This window comes from Panthera pardus, unplaced genomic scaffold (assembly GCF_024362965.1).
Source record: "Panthera pardus isolate Hobbes unplaced genomic scaffold, ASM2436296v1 HiC_scaffold_13, whole genome shotgun sequence".
Lineage (NCBI taxonomy): Eukaryota > Metazoa > Chordata > Mammalia > Carnivora > Felidae > Panthera > Panthera pardus.
The window spans coordinates 121,959,970-121,977,994 of NW_026526688.1; the positions used below are offsets into that span (position 1 = coordinate 121,959,970).

An 18,025-nucleotide genomic window follows, 5' to 3' on the forward strand; every position below is an offset into this window, starting at 1 on the left:
AGTACTATCCATTCTCCAAATGGGCTGCAGCGTTTGACTTGGCCCGGCAAATAAGCAGTTGGGAAGTCCTATAACTCTAATGTCCAGAACACCACAGTCATCACTCTTGAGTAAATTATTATTTTACATTTTACAGAAGCAATTGTAGTTCATTAAGCATCACATGGCTGAGGTTCCTTCCTGAGATGTCTGTGACATCTTTCTCTAACTTAGTGCTCTAGATCAATTTGCTTTTGCTGTAGCATGAGTATCTTTACAGAGTACTCCTTCCAAGACCAATGCCACCACCAGTGATACACTGCCCCCCCCCCCCCCGCTCCAGGTTTTGATTCCTGTTTCTCTTCTCAGTAACATAACAATGAAAGTGCTGGCCCTGAGCCTTATGAAAACTGCAATTAGAGCTTGTTTTCAACAGGTTCTGACTGTGACTATTCTCAGTGGCTCATTTTCCAAAGGGCTCTGCTCTATAGAGTGGCAGAGGCTTAGTTGCATATGTGTCTGCGCTCAGAAAGTGGCAGAAACAGAGAAATATGGTGTCCAAAGTAATGGAAGACAAAAACAGTTCAATAGGATTTCCATATGTTTATTTCATCACACGTCATTTAAAATTTACAACCAGTGATGGGCTAGCTAAACGTCCATTGTGTGTGTGTGTGTGTGTGTGTGTGTGTGTGTGTGTTTAATGGGCAAACGAGCACTATTATCTGTTTTGAGTTCATCACTATCAACACATATATCTGTTTTTATTAACAGATATTTAAAGATGTTTAACATGGCTCTTTCAATTTGTACAGATAAAGACAATATTTTCTTGATCTCATATTTTAGAAGTCCAAATCCATCAGTTTCTAAAAGCAGTGTTAAAGTCTTTTGGCCATTCTGGTTTTTGTACAGATTGTATTCAAACAGACTAGAACTTTCACCACAAAACAGTTGAATGAAAGATAAAATAATGACTAGATTAAGATGTCCCTTATAAAGGACACTGTACCACATGACAGTCTCAAAGAGACAGCACAAGTAAAATCAAATGGGGTTTCTGAAATTAGTATTTCCAACTCTTATGTGCTAAGTCCAGTATTTTTACAGGGCAGAAGTCAGAGAACTAAATGGCTTTCTTCTAGCAGTCTGACTTTATGGTCAGCAGAAAGATAATGTATGTTTTAAATCTGTGTGCCTTCTACCTCAATACTTAGTAAAACTAACAACAAAAGAGATAAATATTCACTCTCGAAGCTGTGACAAAAGTCTTTAGAAAGTCATATCCCCTCCCTGCCACTTTCCCTCAAAAAAGAAAAAAAGAAAAAGGTCTGGTGTTTTGTTTGTTTTTGTTTTAGCTTTCTGATTGGGCAACACATTTGGTAGAAATGAGCCATGCTTAAGGTCCTGTCAAGGTTTTTATACACACTGATTAAAAATTGTTAAAACAAAATTGGGTTCTCCCGAGGATATGCGTGCTTTGTCATGTGTTTTATAAACAATCGTTTCTTCTCAGGACAGCCTCTTCCCACCGCACCAAACGGGATTTGATGGAGGGACAAGAAAACTGGGAATGTTACCGGAAGTGTCACGAATGTTGGCTCAGAATGACACTATAGGGAGCATACCGAATAGGCCCACATTTAATCATTGGAGGCTTTTCATAGCTTTTTACAAAAATGTTAAATACAGGTAAACATGTAAACACTGTGCTCTCAGAGAGCAAGTACACAGGCATGTCACATGGTATCCCTTCTGGGAAGACAGATTCAAGTGAAACATCACCAATCAGTTTCAGAACCAACCGCTAGAAGTACTTGCTGGCTCAGGAGCAAACACCACCTTGCACATCTCCGAGTTCTCTTGGTGGAGAGGGAATTCAGATCCTGCTATGAGGCTTTCTTTTCTTCTCCGAGAGACGTAACCTCTGCCTGTGGACAGTCTTTCATACTTGGTCTCAAATTGCCTGCATGACGACAGCAACAATAACAAAATTATACACATATTCAAGTTACCCCACACTCCTCAGAGGCAAATTATTGAGTGTAGACTTGAAGCTTCTGTTTCAAGGCAATTTGAGAAAGGATGGGAGTGCCAAAGACTACCAGTTTCCGTTCCCATGAATGGGGTGATTTTTTTCTTCCCATGTCTTTCTATACCAATAGACAAACTGTAGATTCCTGGAATATAGGAGCCCTGCCACACATTTTTCTAGAATGAAGGTCCAAATTCTTCTCAGCTTTCTGGAGATGCCGTTAAGCTCTGCAGACCTTGCTATGTCTCCCACCCATCATTCCAGGAGCCCCACCTTGGGAGCTAGTCCAACTGGATTTAGGCTGAGAATGCTGACAGGCATAACATTCCTTGAGCTCTGGGCCAAGTGGAATGTGGAACCAAACCAGTTAGCCGTGAGCCTGGGTTGGTGGTCACTGCATTTCAACCACAGGAAGGTTGTTTTTTTTTTTTTTTTTTAAATTCATTGGTGGAGATTTATTCTAAAAATAAGTTAGTGTGGGTTAACAATAGCTTAATATTCTGATTATAATCTACTATCTTTTATCTGTAAAAATACAACCCACTCATCTTTGTACTGACATCATTTATGTATTCCTTATATGGGTCATGAAATTTCAGTAAAATAAAGAAGGTGCTCAACTCTGGCCTGCTTACTGAAGGAGATGATAGAAGATGTGGCTTGCTGTTTTAAATATACAAAGTGCCTTCATGGTTAATAACATGTGTCAGGGTGACCTCTACAACTAACAGAGGAGTCAGCGCTAACTAGACCCAAAGCATTCTACTTCCATGTGGCAGTACTGTTACAAATGACCATTAGAAGAGTCAAAGGGCACAGTATAAATGAGATGCTATAGGGTAGAAGAGGTGCTAGGAAACTTACATGAACAATCATATATTTAGTATTTGAGACACTAAGAATTCTACTGAAAGCATTTTTTTTTTAATTCAAAATCCCAAACTCTCAAGCTTGAGCCAAAACTTAAACAAGGTCAAGTTGCTATTGTACAATTCCCTAAAAATTATGAATTAATTTGGGCTCTTAACCCATGGTAAATGATTGCCAGCTGTTGTGTTTTGCACTTTCTGTCCAGGAAACAGTTGTGAAGTTAACTGACAGTAAATACACATCCACTATTTTTGCTGAAACTACGTGGCAACTCTTATGGTGAATCAAATCCTTTTGTTACCTTGATAAATTATTTCTGGACTAGAATACGATATTATCTCCAGAATCAAATGAACTGGTCCTTATAGTTTCTTGGTATCCTAGAAACAGACTTTTTTTTTTTTTAAAAACTTTATCAATTATTCTCTTACGTATGTAAAGGAAATTTATGTTTCACTGTATTTTTATCATTTACTTGTAATTTCTGAAACTAAATGCTCAAAACTGGCTGTTAAGTTCCTGGCCAAATGGGGACTGCCCGAGAACATTCCACGAGCGCTGCCTCTTACCTAAGTGGAGCTCCATCCTTGTCCATCTGCATGCAAACTAAGAACGGGTACTGAGAAAACTGCACCGTGGAGATAAATTCCAGGCCTGTTTCTGTTTCTGTGCTGATCTCCAGGCCAGTTTTCACAAAAGAGGAGTCTACAGTGATGCTGCCAGTTATTGCCAGAGCCACCCTAAAGATTTAGGTAAAACAAACAAACAAACAAACAAACACCATTAATATCACATTTAACTGATTTGGACCAACAGCTATAATTTCATAGGGTCTGAACTCACTAACGTGTGACCTAAATGTGGTCAGAGTTCTGCTGGTAATCAGGGCCTGGCTAGTTTCAGGGATTAGGCAGTGAAGTTCTGCCCTTCCCCTGAGCCCTCCCACAGACTTCAGTTCTAGATCTGTGGATGAAGTGTCTATCAGGTACTACTGTTTGCTATGGGCATACCAAGAGCCAGAGTGAAAACATGCTTGGAATGTGATTCTCTCAGGAAGTCAGAAACACCTGAGCTAGCTTAAAGCAGTCTAAACTCACAAAGACAGTTGACATTCGTAACAATGCTCTTGGTAACTATCTCTCTGTGGGCTTCTGTGTAGCTATTTCAATTCCATTTGTTTACTGTCTCCAAAGGGTCTCTATATCTATGGTTGCCAAGATATTTGAAAAAAATATTGTGTCACAAAAAACGATTCCTAGAGTGGGGCACGTACAGGCGTGCCTTAGGAAGGACAAATATGGTGGGTGCTCCAGTAATCGCTTTAAGAACTGAGTAGGCAGATTGGGTTGACTGGGGAACATGGCTTGGATGATGATGAAGAAGCAGAAGGCTTACCTCTAGGATCACTCTAATTTAATTGTAGACTTTAAATGAAATTGTGGAAATTACTCCACAATTAAATCTGAGTTTATGCTCCTGCTATTTTGATAGAAGGATACTATCAAGGTTTGCTGTGCAAATTAAAGTCCCTGCTGCTGTTGTTGTCAGTGTAAAAGTAGGTCAGAGGTGGTATCATTTAAATCCCTGAATCCCTTATCATACCTTCTAATATCTTACACTCAACAGAGGCTTAACAGATATTTTTTAAATGAACAAATGAAAAATTGAAAATACAATGTGGATACTGGTAAATTCTTAGGGATACTGTGTTCTTTTTAAAAATCCAGATAATTTTTGGTGTTGCTGTTGTTGATTTGTTTCTGCAAAGAATTCAATTCAGTCAAATTTGGGGAAACTTCTATCTAGAAAATACTTCAGAAAAAGGAGAAAGAAGACCAATTCACTGGGAAGCCCTAAATTATACTGCTGATCCCTCTGATGGCCCGTTCTATTTCTCATTCTTCTGTTCCTTTTAGTAACACTGTGGGTCACCTTTCACATTAAATGTGCTGCCTTTTGATTTTTCTCAATTCCTTTAGCCATAGTTTAACATAAATCAAAAATTTAATTTTATCACTCCTATCTCACTTCTGCACCACCATATTCATAAATATCAAAAAGGGGGGCACCGGGGTGGCTCAGTAGGTTAAGTGTTCGACTCTAGGTTTCAGCTTATGCCACGATCTTGCAGTTTCATGAGTTCAAGCCCTGCGCTGGGCTCTGTGTTGGCAGCGTGGAGCCTGCTTGGGATTCTCTGTCTCCCTCTCTCTCTGCCTCTCTCCCCACTTGTGCTGTCTCTGTCTCTCTCAAAATAAATAAACTTAAAAATATAAATAAATATCAAAAAAGGTAAAAATCAATTGCACTTCCATATTCTTTACTTTGATTTTACAACAAACAGAATCATTCTTTTGATTACCACACTGGTTCAGATTTATCATCTTTTACTCAAAATACAATACTTTCATTTGATTTGACACCTATATTAGAAAAACAAAAGGAGCTGAGGACATTTTGTTTAGAAAAATGAACGCTAATGAAAAACTTAAGGACTCCTACCATTTAAGACATAGATTCTGCACACAAGTGATCATCTTTTTAATTTTTCTCCACTGAAGACAGCAAAGGAGGGAACATTTAAAATCCTAACGAGAGGGATAAACTAAAATGTTTGCTTCAAGACAGTATTTCCTGAGAGCATTGTCAACTACTAACGTGGAATACTAAGAGAAAATGAACTTCCCATCCATGGGGCATGCTGTATGTGGACGTCTTTAAAAGTGTGACAATTGTTGGCTGAGTTGATTAGATAACTAACTGGCTCATAAGAAGCTATAGAAAGAATGAGTTCCCATGGTTTCTTCCTGCTCTATGGTTTAGTCATTACAAATAGAAAATACAGATTTTTGAAAAATCAGAGAGCTAAACAATTCCAAAAGCATATCTCTGCAGTTCATTACATAGAATATTATACATATGCTTACCGAGTTTTCACTCGGGTTTTAGACTCACGATACCACAGGCTAAACTCCATTGCACCTGAAATGTCAATAGCTAGGCCACCCTGGACATCCATATTGGCCTTTAGTCCAGATTGCAACTGAAGCTCCTAGAAGCAAAAATATATCATCATCATCATCATCATCGTCATCATCATAAGCAAATTGAGCCTACCCCTTTCCAAAGGCATGTTCAACCTCCTGCTATACATAATACCATTTGGGCTATGCTAATGTTGGAGTCTTTCTCTAGGCTTGGAAACACATTATTCTAATCTTGATCACTAGAAGTAGACTGTTGATTTGCTCAAGTATTTAGTCTATTAAAATACTAGAGAAGTGCAGTGCCAATTGAGATGGGTGATGTTTTTCAATCGTTGCCTCACTTTGGGAGAGGCAAAGGTTCTCTAAGTGTGCTCCCCTTAGGAACAACATCTGGGAACTTGTTAGAAATGCAAGTGCCATACCTACTGAATTAGAAACTCTGAGGATGGGGCCAAGCAATGTGGGTTTTAATAAGCTCTCGTGATTCTGATGCACATAAATTTGAGAACTACCAGAATGGGGAAAATGAAAGCATCGTCACCCGAAATCCAGCTGTGGCTTTGGGGTGGGGGTAAGAAGTTGGGCTGGATGATCTCTTGTGGTCCTTCAGCACCTCTCTAGCTATGTGCTGTGTCAAATATAGGCAGCTGCAGCGTCATGCTGGCAAAGTAAATGCAGAATAAAAACTGCTGGTGCAATATACAAGTTCCAGGAATTGCCTAGATAAAGCTGGGAAAGGAAGGCAAGGCAATCTAACTAAGCCTTAACACCTTGTTGTTTGACATTTGAAATGACATCAAATTAACAAACAAGTCCAACATGAACTTAAGAGCATATTCCAGAGGGACACTTCTCATTTACAAACGTAGTCCATCCTAAGTAATTTTGCAGTTGTCTGAAGCCCACTGTTTTGTGTTGTTTGTCAACATTTAAGTCTTGCATTTTCTGAGTACATTAATGAAGTGATGTTGGCTTAAAAGTTCTTCAGCTGGATTGCAATCAGATTGACTGGAGACAGTGTTGGAAATGATAATGGCTCTGGAAAAAAAGGCTCCATATCCTTAATTTTGATATCCCTCCAAAGATCTTAGATTCACGGTAACTGCCAGCATGACTAACTTCCTTATGTAACTGCCCTACTCAGACCAAAGAAGCCATGCTTTCACCAACTATAAATGCCGTGATTTCGCTTTCTAGAAAGGATCATATTGATCTCCTTGAATTCTTCCCCCTTTCCGAAAAACATGGCAAGAAATCTCAGTCAAAGGCCTTCATTTACAACCAGGTATATCAAAAAAGTCTCACTGTGGCATGAAGCTACTTTCAGTCTAAAACACACTTGGATGAAAGCATGAGATTCTTGACACAGAGCTCAGGACACATTAGGAGAGCCCTAAGAATACTTAACAGCTACATTTAGTCTAGAATAAAATGTGGTTGTAGTATGATACGAGGTTGTCTCGTATATCATAACTAATATGAAGGAACACAAATTATCCTAGGAAAGCCAGAAAATTATGCCCAAATTTTAACCTATGCCTATGAACTACAGAATATCAGATATCAGAGTTCTGCAGTTGCACAGTGGTTGTGATTATTCCCAAATGAATCCTACTGTGTGCCCTGTCTTAAAAGTATTTCTTTGGATCTTTTGATCTCTTCCCAATTTGAAAGCTATAATCTTGTTAGTCCACTCAATCAAAAAAAGGTCTTTGATGTGGGCTTTAGCTTTCCCACTGGCCATACATTAAGTAGATATCAAAGCACACCAAGTGCCATGGAAAAGAACATTTCACAGCTTTTAGACAATGTGCCTTTTATGCGGAGAGAGCATTTCCATTGTGGTCTGGGTTTTAGGGAGTACCTTGGTTTTCTTGGAAGATTCAATTTCTCTCATGCAAAGGGATCATGGAAGAACTCTTATTTGTAGTCACAGAGGAATTTTCCTGAGCCCCCGTGGAAGGACAGAGCACTAACCCCTATAGAAGAGCAAACCACTCTCTCTTTGGGAAAGGGACTGAACCACATAGTGCAGTGGTTCTAATTTTTGAGGGTATAAAATAAGAGAAACTAACAGTTTTGAGCACCTACCGTGTCCCCAAGGGTCTACATTTGGTATCTCACTTAATTCCCATACTGATCTTCCATGGTAGGCATTATATCTTGAAGATTAAAAAGGAGATTCAGGCTTGGTGGCACATGTGGAGACAGAATAAAACCCAGACTGTCTCTAGGGAGGATACTTTTCTATTACCACACATGGTTATCACAAAATCATCTCTCTTTTGTCTCCTGGTGTGCAAGAAAGCATCTTCTGAGAAATATTGTGAAAAAAGATCATAGGTTTATGTCCTTATTTGACCCAGGATGCATATTTATTTAAATTATTGTCTATGAACTATAGGAACAAGATACTAAAGCTTTGCATTTGTAGCTAGTGTGACTCCTTTGATCTTGCACCTTTGGCCCCAAAGGTGTTTCTTACGGTTCAAACACTAATATTTTGACAACATGTACCATTGCATCCATTCAGGAAAATATGGTCTTTGCTGGCTAAAGAGGATCTCTCTATTAAGCTGACTTTATCAGACAGCCTTCTCTGAAGAGTAATCCAATTAGACGAAAAGAGAGAGCAAGAGTAAGCACAGAGTAATTCCATCTGCCCTGGTGGCTGTGACAGGCTATCCACTGCCAAAATTTCCTTCAATGTCAGCACTTGACCTAGAGTGGTATGTGCCTCTGAAGCTGGGATGGCATTACTGGAGTGCTCTGCAGAGCCAGGGAGCCTCAAAGAGCCTATTTGTATGGTTACCCTTGATCTGCCAAATACTCCAATCTGAAATTCAGACATTGGGTTACGTTTAATAGCTACAGGATGATCTTGCCTTAGAATACGCCTTAGGTGCCCTCTCTTAATGAACAGAAGAACTTTAAAAGATAATCTAGACCAGGAGTTGGCAAACTATGGCCTGCAGGCAAATCTGGCCCACTTGCTGTTTTTGTAAATAAAATTTTGTTGGAGCACATTCACTTGTTAATATATTGCTGATGGCTGTTTCCACTCTAGTGGCAGAGTTGAGTAGTTGCAACAGAGACCATATGTCCCACAAAGCCTAAAATATTTGCTTTCTGCCTCTTACATAAACTGTCTGCTGAGCCTGATCTAGATTACTGTTTTTATCAGGTTTCACACCCCAATTCTGACCATCAGACTGTTGAAAGGTAGTTGAATACACACAGATGGTGTTGAACCGTAATTATTCCTGTGTCTTAAAATGTGGACCACTTACTCAGCACTCTTACGCCTTCTTCATAGATTCATTAAGAATTCATCTCGCCAGAATCAATACTACAATGGGTATGCGCAATGTAAACTTGTGATATAATTTGAGACTTGTTTTTTCATATGTGACCTTGAGGATTAAGGGATATGACAGATCCTGTTCACTGTCCTTCTCTTCATTTGTTCCGAGTGACAATGCACCCATTGAAAAACTACATTTACCAGTTTTCCTTGAAGCTAGAGATAGCCATATGACACAGTTTTGATTAACAACAAAAAGAGCCTTGGTTATTTTCTCCATTAATTTCTTTGTTTCTGTCAGCATCAGTATTGTCTTTTTTTTCTTTCAGTTTTATTGAGATATATGTGGCATTATTATACTCATATTATATTGACTATATCCTCTTTTGCCTCAACAGTGAGATGTCTTCATGGGCTAATGAAGTTGAGAGAAAACCCTGCTTACCTGTAACAAAGGGGAAAAGGATGAAGGGCGGGCGGCAATACCACTAGGGTGGGTGCTTAGAATGTGAATTCCTAGATGGGTGCAACTTTGTCTTGTGTTCTCCAAGCATTGAGCACATTTAAAATGTGCCTAGAACACGCTAGGGATTCAATAAATATTTGCAGAATGAATGGATTACCTGGGAATGATCTATCAACAGAATAAGTCCCTTCACCACACTGATAGGGTCACCAGATGCCGACAACATTTTGGACATCAAATCACTGTATCCGTTGAAAAAAGTGACAGGTCTGAGCTGAACATCAAAGAGGATGGCTGACATGCCTGCGTAGGAGTCGAGGTTCTCCTCCCCCTCGTCGGGAGTGGCCGCAATCAAGGCCTCCAGGCCTTGGGCTTCAATGACTACCTAGGGGAAATGCAGATCACATTCATGACGTAAGCTCCTTGCCTATTCCGTAAGTGACGGTGAGGCTCCTGGGCTATTGCTAGAACTTTCCAAAACCTGAGGTATCTGCAGCAGCTAGGCAAACAAAAACAAAACAAAACAAAACAAACAAAACAAACCACACCTCTGTGCCTGAACATAAGGTGAATTCATTTTCTTCCTTTAGTTCCCACACCCATTGATCCATTTTGTAGAGGCAAAAACTAAAAACAAAAAATTCAAATGGCAGAGGCAGAACTCAAACCCTTTCTGTGTGACTGCCAATGCCATGAACTTTCCTTTTTTTGGTGTCATCCTTGAGACTCTTAATCTCTCCAGGACTGTCATACATAATGGATCAGCTGTCTGGCAGAGCCCCAAGAAGGAGATGGAGAAATGCTGGGACAATTGCCTTGAGGCTATTGCTATAAGAGGATATGGAACACTCCAAGGCATGACTCACACCCTTCCTATCAAACTTTTCTCTCTAGCTGAAAGAAAAGATGATGGAGGCTCACATCAAGATCTCCACCATGCATAGGAATCTTACATATTCTCCGTCCTCTGTACCAGCCCCATACCCAGTGGGTGCTTGGCATTTCAGAACGCATATCAGAAAACAGATGGCAATTCCTCAGGATAGAAGGACATTCCTCAGGATAGAGGTATTCTGACTAGCGTCCTACCAAAGGGTGTATAATATAATATTGATAAGAACTCAAGTTTGTGTAGGACTGGACCATTTTTAAAACTTAAATGAGCTTATTTAGAAGGCTATAATTTGATATGCATAAAAAGAAGTATATTTCATAATTAGGAAGACTTTATAGATTATAACCAAATTTTGTATAAGACTAAAGAGATGGAATTCAGTCAGTCATCACATGCCTATACTTTATTCTTTTCTCTCCTAATGGTACTGAAAAATATAGATGGGCTCTTTAGAGAGTCAAAGTTCTTATGGGGAATCAATCTGTTCTTAGACACAACCAGAGAAGGGAAGAGAAGGGAGGCGCCTGGGTGGCTCAGGTCAAGATCTCACAGCTAGTGAGTCCAAGCCCCGCGCCGGGCTTTGCGCTGACAGCTCAGGGCCTGCGGCCTGCTTCAGACTCTGTCTCCCTCTCTCTCTCTCTCTCTCTCTCTGCCCCTCCCCCACTTGTGCTCTATGTCTCTCTCTCTCTCTTTCTCTCTCTCTCTCCCAAAAATAAATAAACGTTAAAAAAAATTAAGAAACAACCGGAGAAGGAAAATATATTCCAGAGTTAGATAAGTGGAGCTTTAACGGATATATCTATGAATAAAAATAAAATATTTTTTAAACATATCTGAAAAATATTAGCACAGTTTCAACTTTGTGAATATGTTTGCCTTTGAAATGACGAATGGATGTTTAACGAGTCTAGTAAATCAAATTACTTAGGTTTCAAGTTCATGCTTGAAACTTTCTCTGGCATCATAAACCATATAGCTTCCTGCAAATGATGGAATTGTGAGCAACTTAAAACAGAAGCCACCATTAACTTATGCATTTTGTGGTGTTACCATCAGTATGTTTTTTTTATTTTACTTCAGACTAATTTCTTATATATTTATGAAGCAAAATTAATGGAAAATGAGTTACCTGGCTACTGTGAAGATGAGCCTTCCCAACGTACTGAAAGATGTTCAGGTTACTTCTCCTTAGAATGCCAGAACCAGAGTAAAGAATGTCAAGGCTGTAAGTAGATGCTGAATGGGGAGTACCTAATGACAAAACAAAACAAAACAACTCTTGTAGTTTAGTAACAGTTCCCACGATACCAACTTGCGGAAGGGCAGAGAGGGAGAACCCCTTTCTGGGTTACGTACGTTCTATGTAGCCAGTATAGGCAGAAGAGGATCCACTCTTGGAGAAGCGGTCATAATTATGAGCAACCATTTCCTTCAGAACTCTACGGACCATTTTGCTGCAACACGTAAAAGGAAAAAGCACATTCATTGTAATGGCTGCTTCCCAAGTCAGATTTGGAAAAAAAAACCAAATCCTCAGTGGAAAAAAGAGGGGCCAAATTTTCTCCATGCTGCTCCAAGACTGGGGAGGTGCCAGCTGGAGGGCCAGCATCAAGGTTAGGGCTTTCCCCTTCATTCCTCAGATATTTGAAATTTGGTTTGGTATCAAAATGACAGCAAGATGAGGATGCCCAGCTATGAATGGCTTAAACTAACTGATGGACACACCTCAGGAGTGGAAAACACATATTCCATGAATCATTATGGTTGTATTATTAAATAGTATATACTTTCAAGGAAAGCTGTACCAGACAGGGGATGGTGGAGCAGTTGCCCAATATTTCTTTAAATATTTTCCTACATTCTCTAATGATACCAGTGGCTGATGACATATCACAGTTAATTTCCAGGAATTTTTTCTATTTCTGTAGTTTTCAATTAAAGAGACATCTCAGTAAAACCCATATATAAATGATCATCTCCTCTAAAGTAAGTCTTAAACCTTGCCCTATGCCTCTATCTTGTCTACTATCTAAGGACTGTTGAGATCTTTCCAATCTTGACTACTTAACACTAATCATATTAGGAATAATAAATTTATGACACCACCACAAAAAATATCAAAATAATCCACTCAAGAAATTAGGATCTGGACCTGAGGTAGAAACTTATTGAGAGGTGGGAATGGTGACCCTATAGGTGCCCCCCACCACCCAATATCACTAGGTGATAAGATTTAGCCTGGAGAAGGGCTGAGGACACCATGATATCTGTTCTGTAATATTCAAAGGGCCTGCGGGTGGATGAAATGATTAGACCTGCTCTGCTTTGCTCCAAGGATTGGGGCAAATAGGGCCAATGGGAAGCTTTCAGTTACACAAAGAAGTCCTAGTGACACTGTGAATAATGACACAAGTTCCCTCAGGGGAGGTGAGCCCCCTGCCACTGGCCAGGTGCAAGCAAAGACTGGATGCCCCTGCTAGGAGACTAGACCCGCACACTGGAGAGATGCCAAGCAAAGTGGCCTGTGATGTCCTTTCCAACTCGAACCATTCCGATCGTGAGAATCTGAACTTCAGTGTTTCCAATGGTCTCCTCGCCTTTCCCTGCTGCTCTCTACCCCACAGCCTCCTCTTTTACCATCCCCTGCATCACTAGGTTCACAAGACAAGGACAGAAAACCCACTCAGGATCTCCTTGTCAGAGTCTCATAAAAATAAACAAAGAAATAGAAGTCAAATCCATTCTACTAGGAACACATGGTTGTAGACAGACTTTGCTTCTTCCTCCCTCACTCATCTGCTCCTTCTTCTTCCTTATCTGTCCCTGCTCTTTTCTCCTGTCTACTCACTCCTCTCACACCTTTTTTCTTTTACTGCCTTATTTTTTTTTCCTTTCTCTTTATCCATTTTCCAACACCCACTCCCCCCCCATATCTGTTTTCCTTTTCAACTTAAAATACTCAAATTTGATCTTTCCTGGGGATACTGCTGTGCAAATAACTCAGGGGAAATGGAAATTTCTTTTTCAGCCCTCTCGTTTCAGTAAGGAAGTGCAGAGAGCCCTGGGGAACTCCCACTTTGAAGGGAGACATCAGTGAATGAAGAGGAAGAGACCCAGGAACTGGAAGGAAGATGAATCCAGTAAGAGTTACTGAGCCTGATGAAGTCTGCTGATCCCACTCTTCATACCTTGAGGAGTCCCCAAACATGAGCCATGCTTAAGGTATTTAACTTAAATGGCAAATTCATTTGATCTGTGATAGATGAGGTTTCAATGTTAGGTCACTAACGTTTGGAAAGTTAACATGGAAGACCATTAGGTGAGAATTTACATCGCTTTGTTATGCTGTTTATAAAAATAATCCTATTAAAAATGTAGTTGGGTTGTAAAACATTATAAACATTTGGCAATATATATTTACAGACTGAACAGGAGACCCAGAGTAACAATCATACACCGGGTTTCAAATCATAGTGCCAGAGTGAAGTTGTTTTATCTGGCCCGCTAAATAGTTCTCATGGGAAATTTGGCAAACTTTGGTTTTATGCAACATAAACTAGCATAATGACCACACCATTATTACCAGCCACATGTGTACCACACCAATATACAAATAAGCTTGAACAAATAAAATAAGCTTGCTTAAATAAACGGAGAGACAGGTGCACTCTATCATACCTTGCAGGCATTTCAAAACGTAGGATGTCTTGAACAAGAGTGAGCATGTATTTATTCATTTCTTTGGGAAGCTCCCCAATAGAGAGAAGAATGTTTTTTACTTCTATGTAGGATGGATTGTTATTTAAAATGATAGCAGCTGCAGTAGTGCGCACAGTCTTTTCATGAACTTTACGATTCTGGTGGTATATCCTGTTCAAAGTCTTCTTGACCTGTTCAAAGATGTTCAAACTTAGTGCACATCTAGATTTTTTAAATTGATATTGTAGCAGGAACAGTTAGTGCTCTTAAAACATACGTGTGTTCTTACATTTCCCAAGGTTCTTTGTAGTTAGGTTGGGGCCGTAATTGTAGCTAATGGACTATGAAGAAAACGGCCATGGGAAACTTCTAGACTGAGACAGTTAAGAGCTGCTGTGCCTTCTCCCTCTGTTTTTATTACTACTTTAGTAGGCTTAGAGCCACATTTTCCTTACCTACACTAGGCATAGCATGAATGAGAAATAAACTTTTGATAAGCTGAGATTTTGTAGCTCATTTGTTATTGCAGCTTATCATGGTGTTACCCAACTAATATTGACTTTTAAAGACTACTGTGACATAGCAATAGATCTCTGGGGAGCAATGGCTATATTAGCTGATATTTCCTTACAGTGGAGTCTCTCAGGATCTTCCCTTTATCCTTTTTTAAAATTAATAAAACTTTCATTTTTTAGAGCAATTTTCGGTTCACAGCAAAACTGAGAATTCCTATATACCCCTTGCTTCCAGGCTCCTCCCTGCCCAGCACATACAACCTCACCTCTATCAACATCCTGCATCCTACATTTGATAAAACCCATACTGCCACATCGTTGTCACCCGGAGTCCACAGGCTACATTAGGGACTTTTTTTTTAAAACAAAATATTAACACCAAAGAAAACTTGCCAAAATAATGGCATTCTGTGGCAACGAATAATTTCATTGGTTACTAGCATTATGTGGTATGGAGTGAGGTGGGGGTGCTCTGTACTAGGCATTTCTGAACAGTTCTTTCAATTCCCACTTCCCTCTGCTTTTTTTTATTTCCCCTAAATCTTGGCCTTGTTCTCAGGTATATAGGAGTTAAATGACTCACCTGAGCAAAACAACTGGGAAGGAACAGTCAATTTATTTGTGGGTCTGTCTGTCTCAAACACTTGTAGCCCTAGCCATCATGCTCTGCAGCCTACCGACTTTGACACAAAACCAGTGGGAGGGTTCTCAGCTGCAAACCGGAAATATCATTCTCAGCAGACAGCTTATCTTGAGGCTTATAGACTTTTCCGCTCTTAGAAAAGTTTAATTTAGATGGCTTCCTGAAAATGTAGCTATAGGAACCACCGCAGTAATCCTTAAGCCAGGATATTTCAGTGTTGAAAATTTAACAGCATCTTAAAACTTATGGAAGTAAAGATATTTCTGGAAAGAGTTTGTTTCTTAAAATAAGAGAATGTGCTTCAATATTTATGCTTCAGGATACGGGACATTATATATTCAAAATGTGAGGCTGCTTCAAAATAGCCTTAAATTCAATTTAAGAGTTATTTCTAAACAGGAAAGAGAGATCCTCAGTTTGGAAAAAAAAAAAATAGGATGACTTCAGAGAACTTTGCATTTGACTCAAGTTTAGGCATGCTTCTTTTCTTTTGTTTATGTTACAAATATTCTTTTACCTCATCAGTTATGAAAGAGACATCGTATCTCTGGAGAGCGGTGGTAGCGAGGTGGCTGACGGGCCCTTCTCCAGCCTCTGCAAACTTCAGAAGGAGTGGGATGCCTTCCGGCAGCAGAGCATTCTTCAGAGCCAATAGGTACATCATGGTGTCCTCTTTTTTCTCTGCTCTTTCAAGTCCTCCTAGGATTAATTTCTTGGCTTCTACCACTGCCTAAAAAAATCACATACTACCTCAAACATACATACGACCACAAATTACACAAGGCTTGGACAATACTGGCTTCACTCTTGGACCTAAGAAAACAACCTAAAGTTTTATTTATTTTTTTTAATTTTTATTTTATTTTTTATGTTTATTTGAGAGAGAGAGAGAAAGAGAGAGACAGACAGAGCATGAGCAGGGGAGGCACAGAAAGAGGAAGGGAGACACAGAATCTGAACCAGGCGCCAAGCTCTGAGCTGTCAGCACAGAGCCCGACGTGGGGCTTGAACCCACAAACTGTGAGCTCATGACCTGAGCTGAAGTCAGATGCCCAACCGAATGAGCCACCCAGGCGCTCCAAAAACAGCCTAAAGTTTTAGAAAGTTTTGCACTAGTTGCCTGACTCAGACACACAATAAAAATGAATAAGTATACTTTATAAAGGTGTTCTTTTTTTTAAGAAATGCAAAAATTAACATATTCGTAAGAAGCAATTTATACGACTAATAATAGATATATAGGGCACCTGGGTGGTTCAGTCAGTTAAGCATTCGACTCTTGATTTCAGCTCAGGTCATGATCTCATGGCTTGTGGAATTGAGCCTGGCATCAGGCTCTATGCTGACAGCACAGAGACTGCTTGGGATTCTCTCTTTCTCCCTCTGCCCCTTACTTGTGTGCACATGTGCACTTGCTCTCTCTCAAAGTAAATAAGTAAACACTTAAAAAAATAGGTATATTTACTTTTGAACACATTCTGAATGTATAAAGTCATTTTTAAAATTCCTTTGTGATCGATTATTCGTAAAACTATCCACTCACTGAATTTCTAAAGCAACAATTAAATGGCACCTAAATGATGCCACGTACTTCTTCTTAAGTAATAATTTGGTGAAAATACTTAGAACTTGACCATAAGGTCTTGTTCTCAATGTTTAAAAAGGGCTTGTTTCCACTTGAATCAAAATTTGATTAATGCTGCCATACAGTTCAAAAAATATTTCAGAAAAATGTCTTCTATATGGCAGATACTTTGCTAGGTACTTTTCACATATGTTCTTTAATCAAAAAGGCCCCTTTTCCTGGCCTAGGGAAAAAAAATGATTGAGTATAAGTTAGTAAGTCAATGGAAAAGCAAAGTAAAAATAGGGACACCTAGATTCTGGTTTTTGTCACTATCTATGTTTTAGGGGCTTCAGTTTCATCTTAAAGAGTCCTAAAATCTAATCCATCTGTAGGATTTGGAAATTATGAAATTAAGCTACAGGGACGTGCACACGCACGCACACACACACACACACACACACACACACGCACCAGAGGAGAGACAGAGAGAGAGGGATAGGAGTGGGGGAAGATATAAAAGGTCTCTAAATGGAAGGAAAGGCACTAAATTTCACAGGTAATAAGAGAAATGCCATTTCTCAACTATCAGATTGATTAAAAGATTCAAAAGTTTGATAAGACACTTTCCTATTGAGGCTATGGGGAAATAGGCGTTCTCGTGCATTACTGGGGGACGCATAAAATGATACAATTCGTAAGGAAGGTAACTGGCAAAAGCTAACATATCTGCATTTTGTTCCAGCAACCCTAGCCCTGAGGCTATGCCTCCAAAAACGAGAAAAAAATGTGCCTACGATTATTCATCTCAGCATTATTTGTAACAGCAAAATGGTAGAAACCACCTACTGAACACAGGCGGGAGATGCTGAGGACACTGGTATGCCGACACATGCAGTTCTAAGCACTGCTAAAAGGAACAAGGAAGATCTCTGAGAACAGTATGGGATGACTTCCCGGGTATGTTGTTAGGAGGACAAAATAAGACACAAAAGAGTGTATATTTTGTGAAAGAAAAAATAAGTAAAAATGTGTGTGTACATTTGCTTAGGAAGCACAGGAAGGAGACAC

General features: G+C 39.6%; 1 protein-coding gene across 2 annotated transcripts in view; it reads right to left on the reverse strand.

Annotated features, from left to right (window-relative positions):
- Positions 1–562: 562 nt before the first annotated feature.
- The window catches only part of MTTP (microsomal triglyceride transfer protein), a 59,363-nt gene continuing 41,900 nt past the window's right edge, over positions 563–18,025 (reverse strand). For both annotated transcript variants that reach the window (XM_019415682.2, XM_019415673.2), the window contains exons 11-18: positions 15,908–16,120; positions 14,212–14,423; positions 11,890–11,987; positions 11,663–11,784; positions 9,796–10,023; positions 5,809–5,933; positions 3,454–3,624; positions 563–1,945 (exon numbers count right to left, since the gene is read on the reverse strand). In XM_019415682.2, the coding sequence (XP_019271227.2) occupies positions 1,774–1,945; positions 3,454–3,624; positions 5,809–5,933; positions 9,796–10,023; positions 11,663–11,784; positions 11,890–11,987; positions 14,212–14,423; positions 15,908–16,120 (1,341 nt within the window). In that variant the 3' untranslated portion in view covers positions 563–1,773. The remainder of the gene's footprint in view (positions 1,946–3,453; positions 3,625–5,808; positions 5,934–9,795; positions 10,024–11,662; positions 11,785–11,889; positions 11,988–14,211; positions 14,424–15,907; positions 16,121–18,025) is intronic.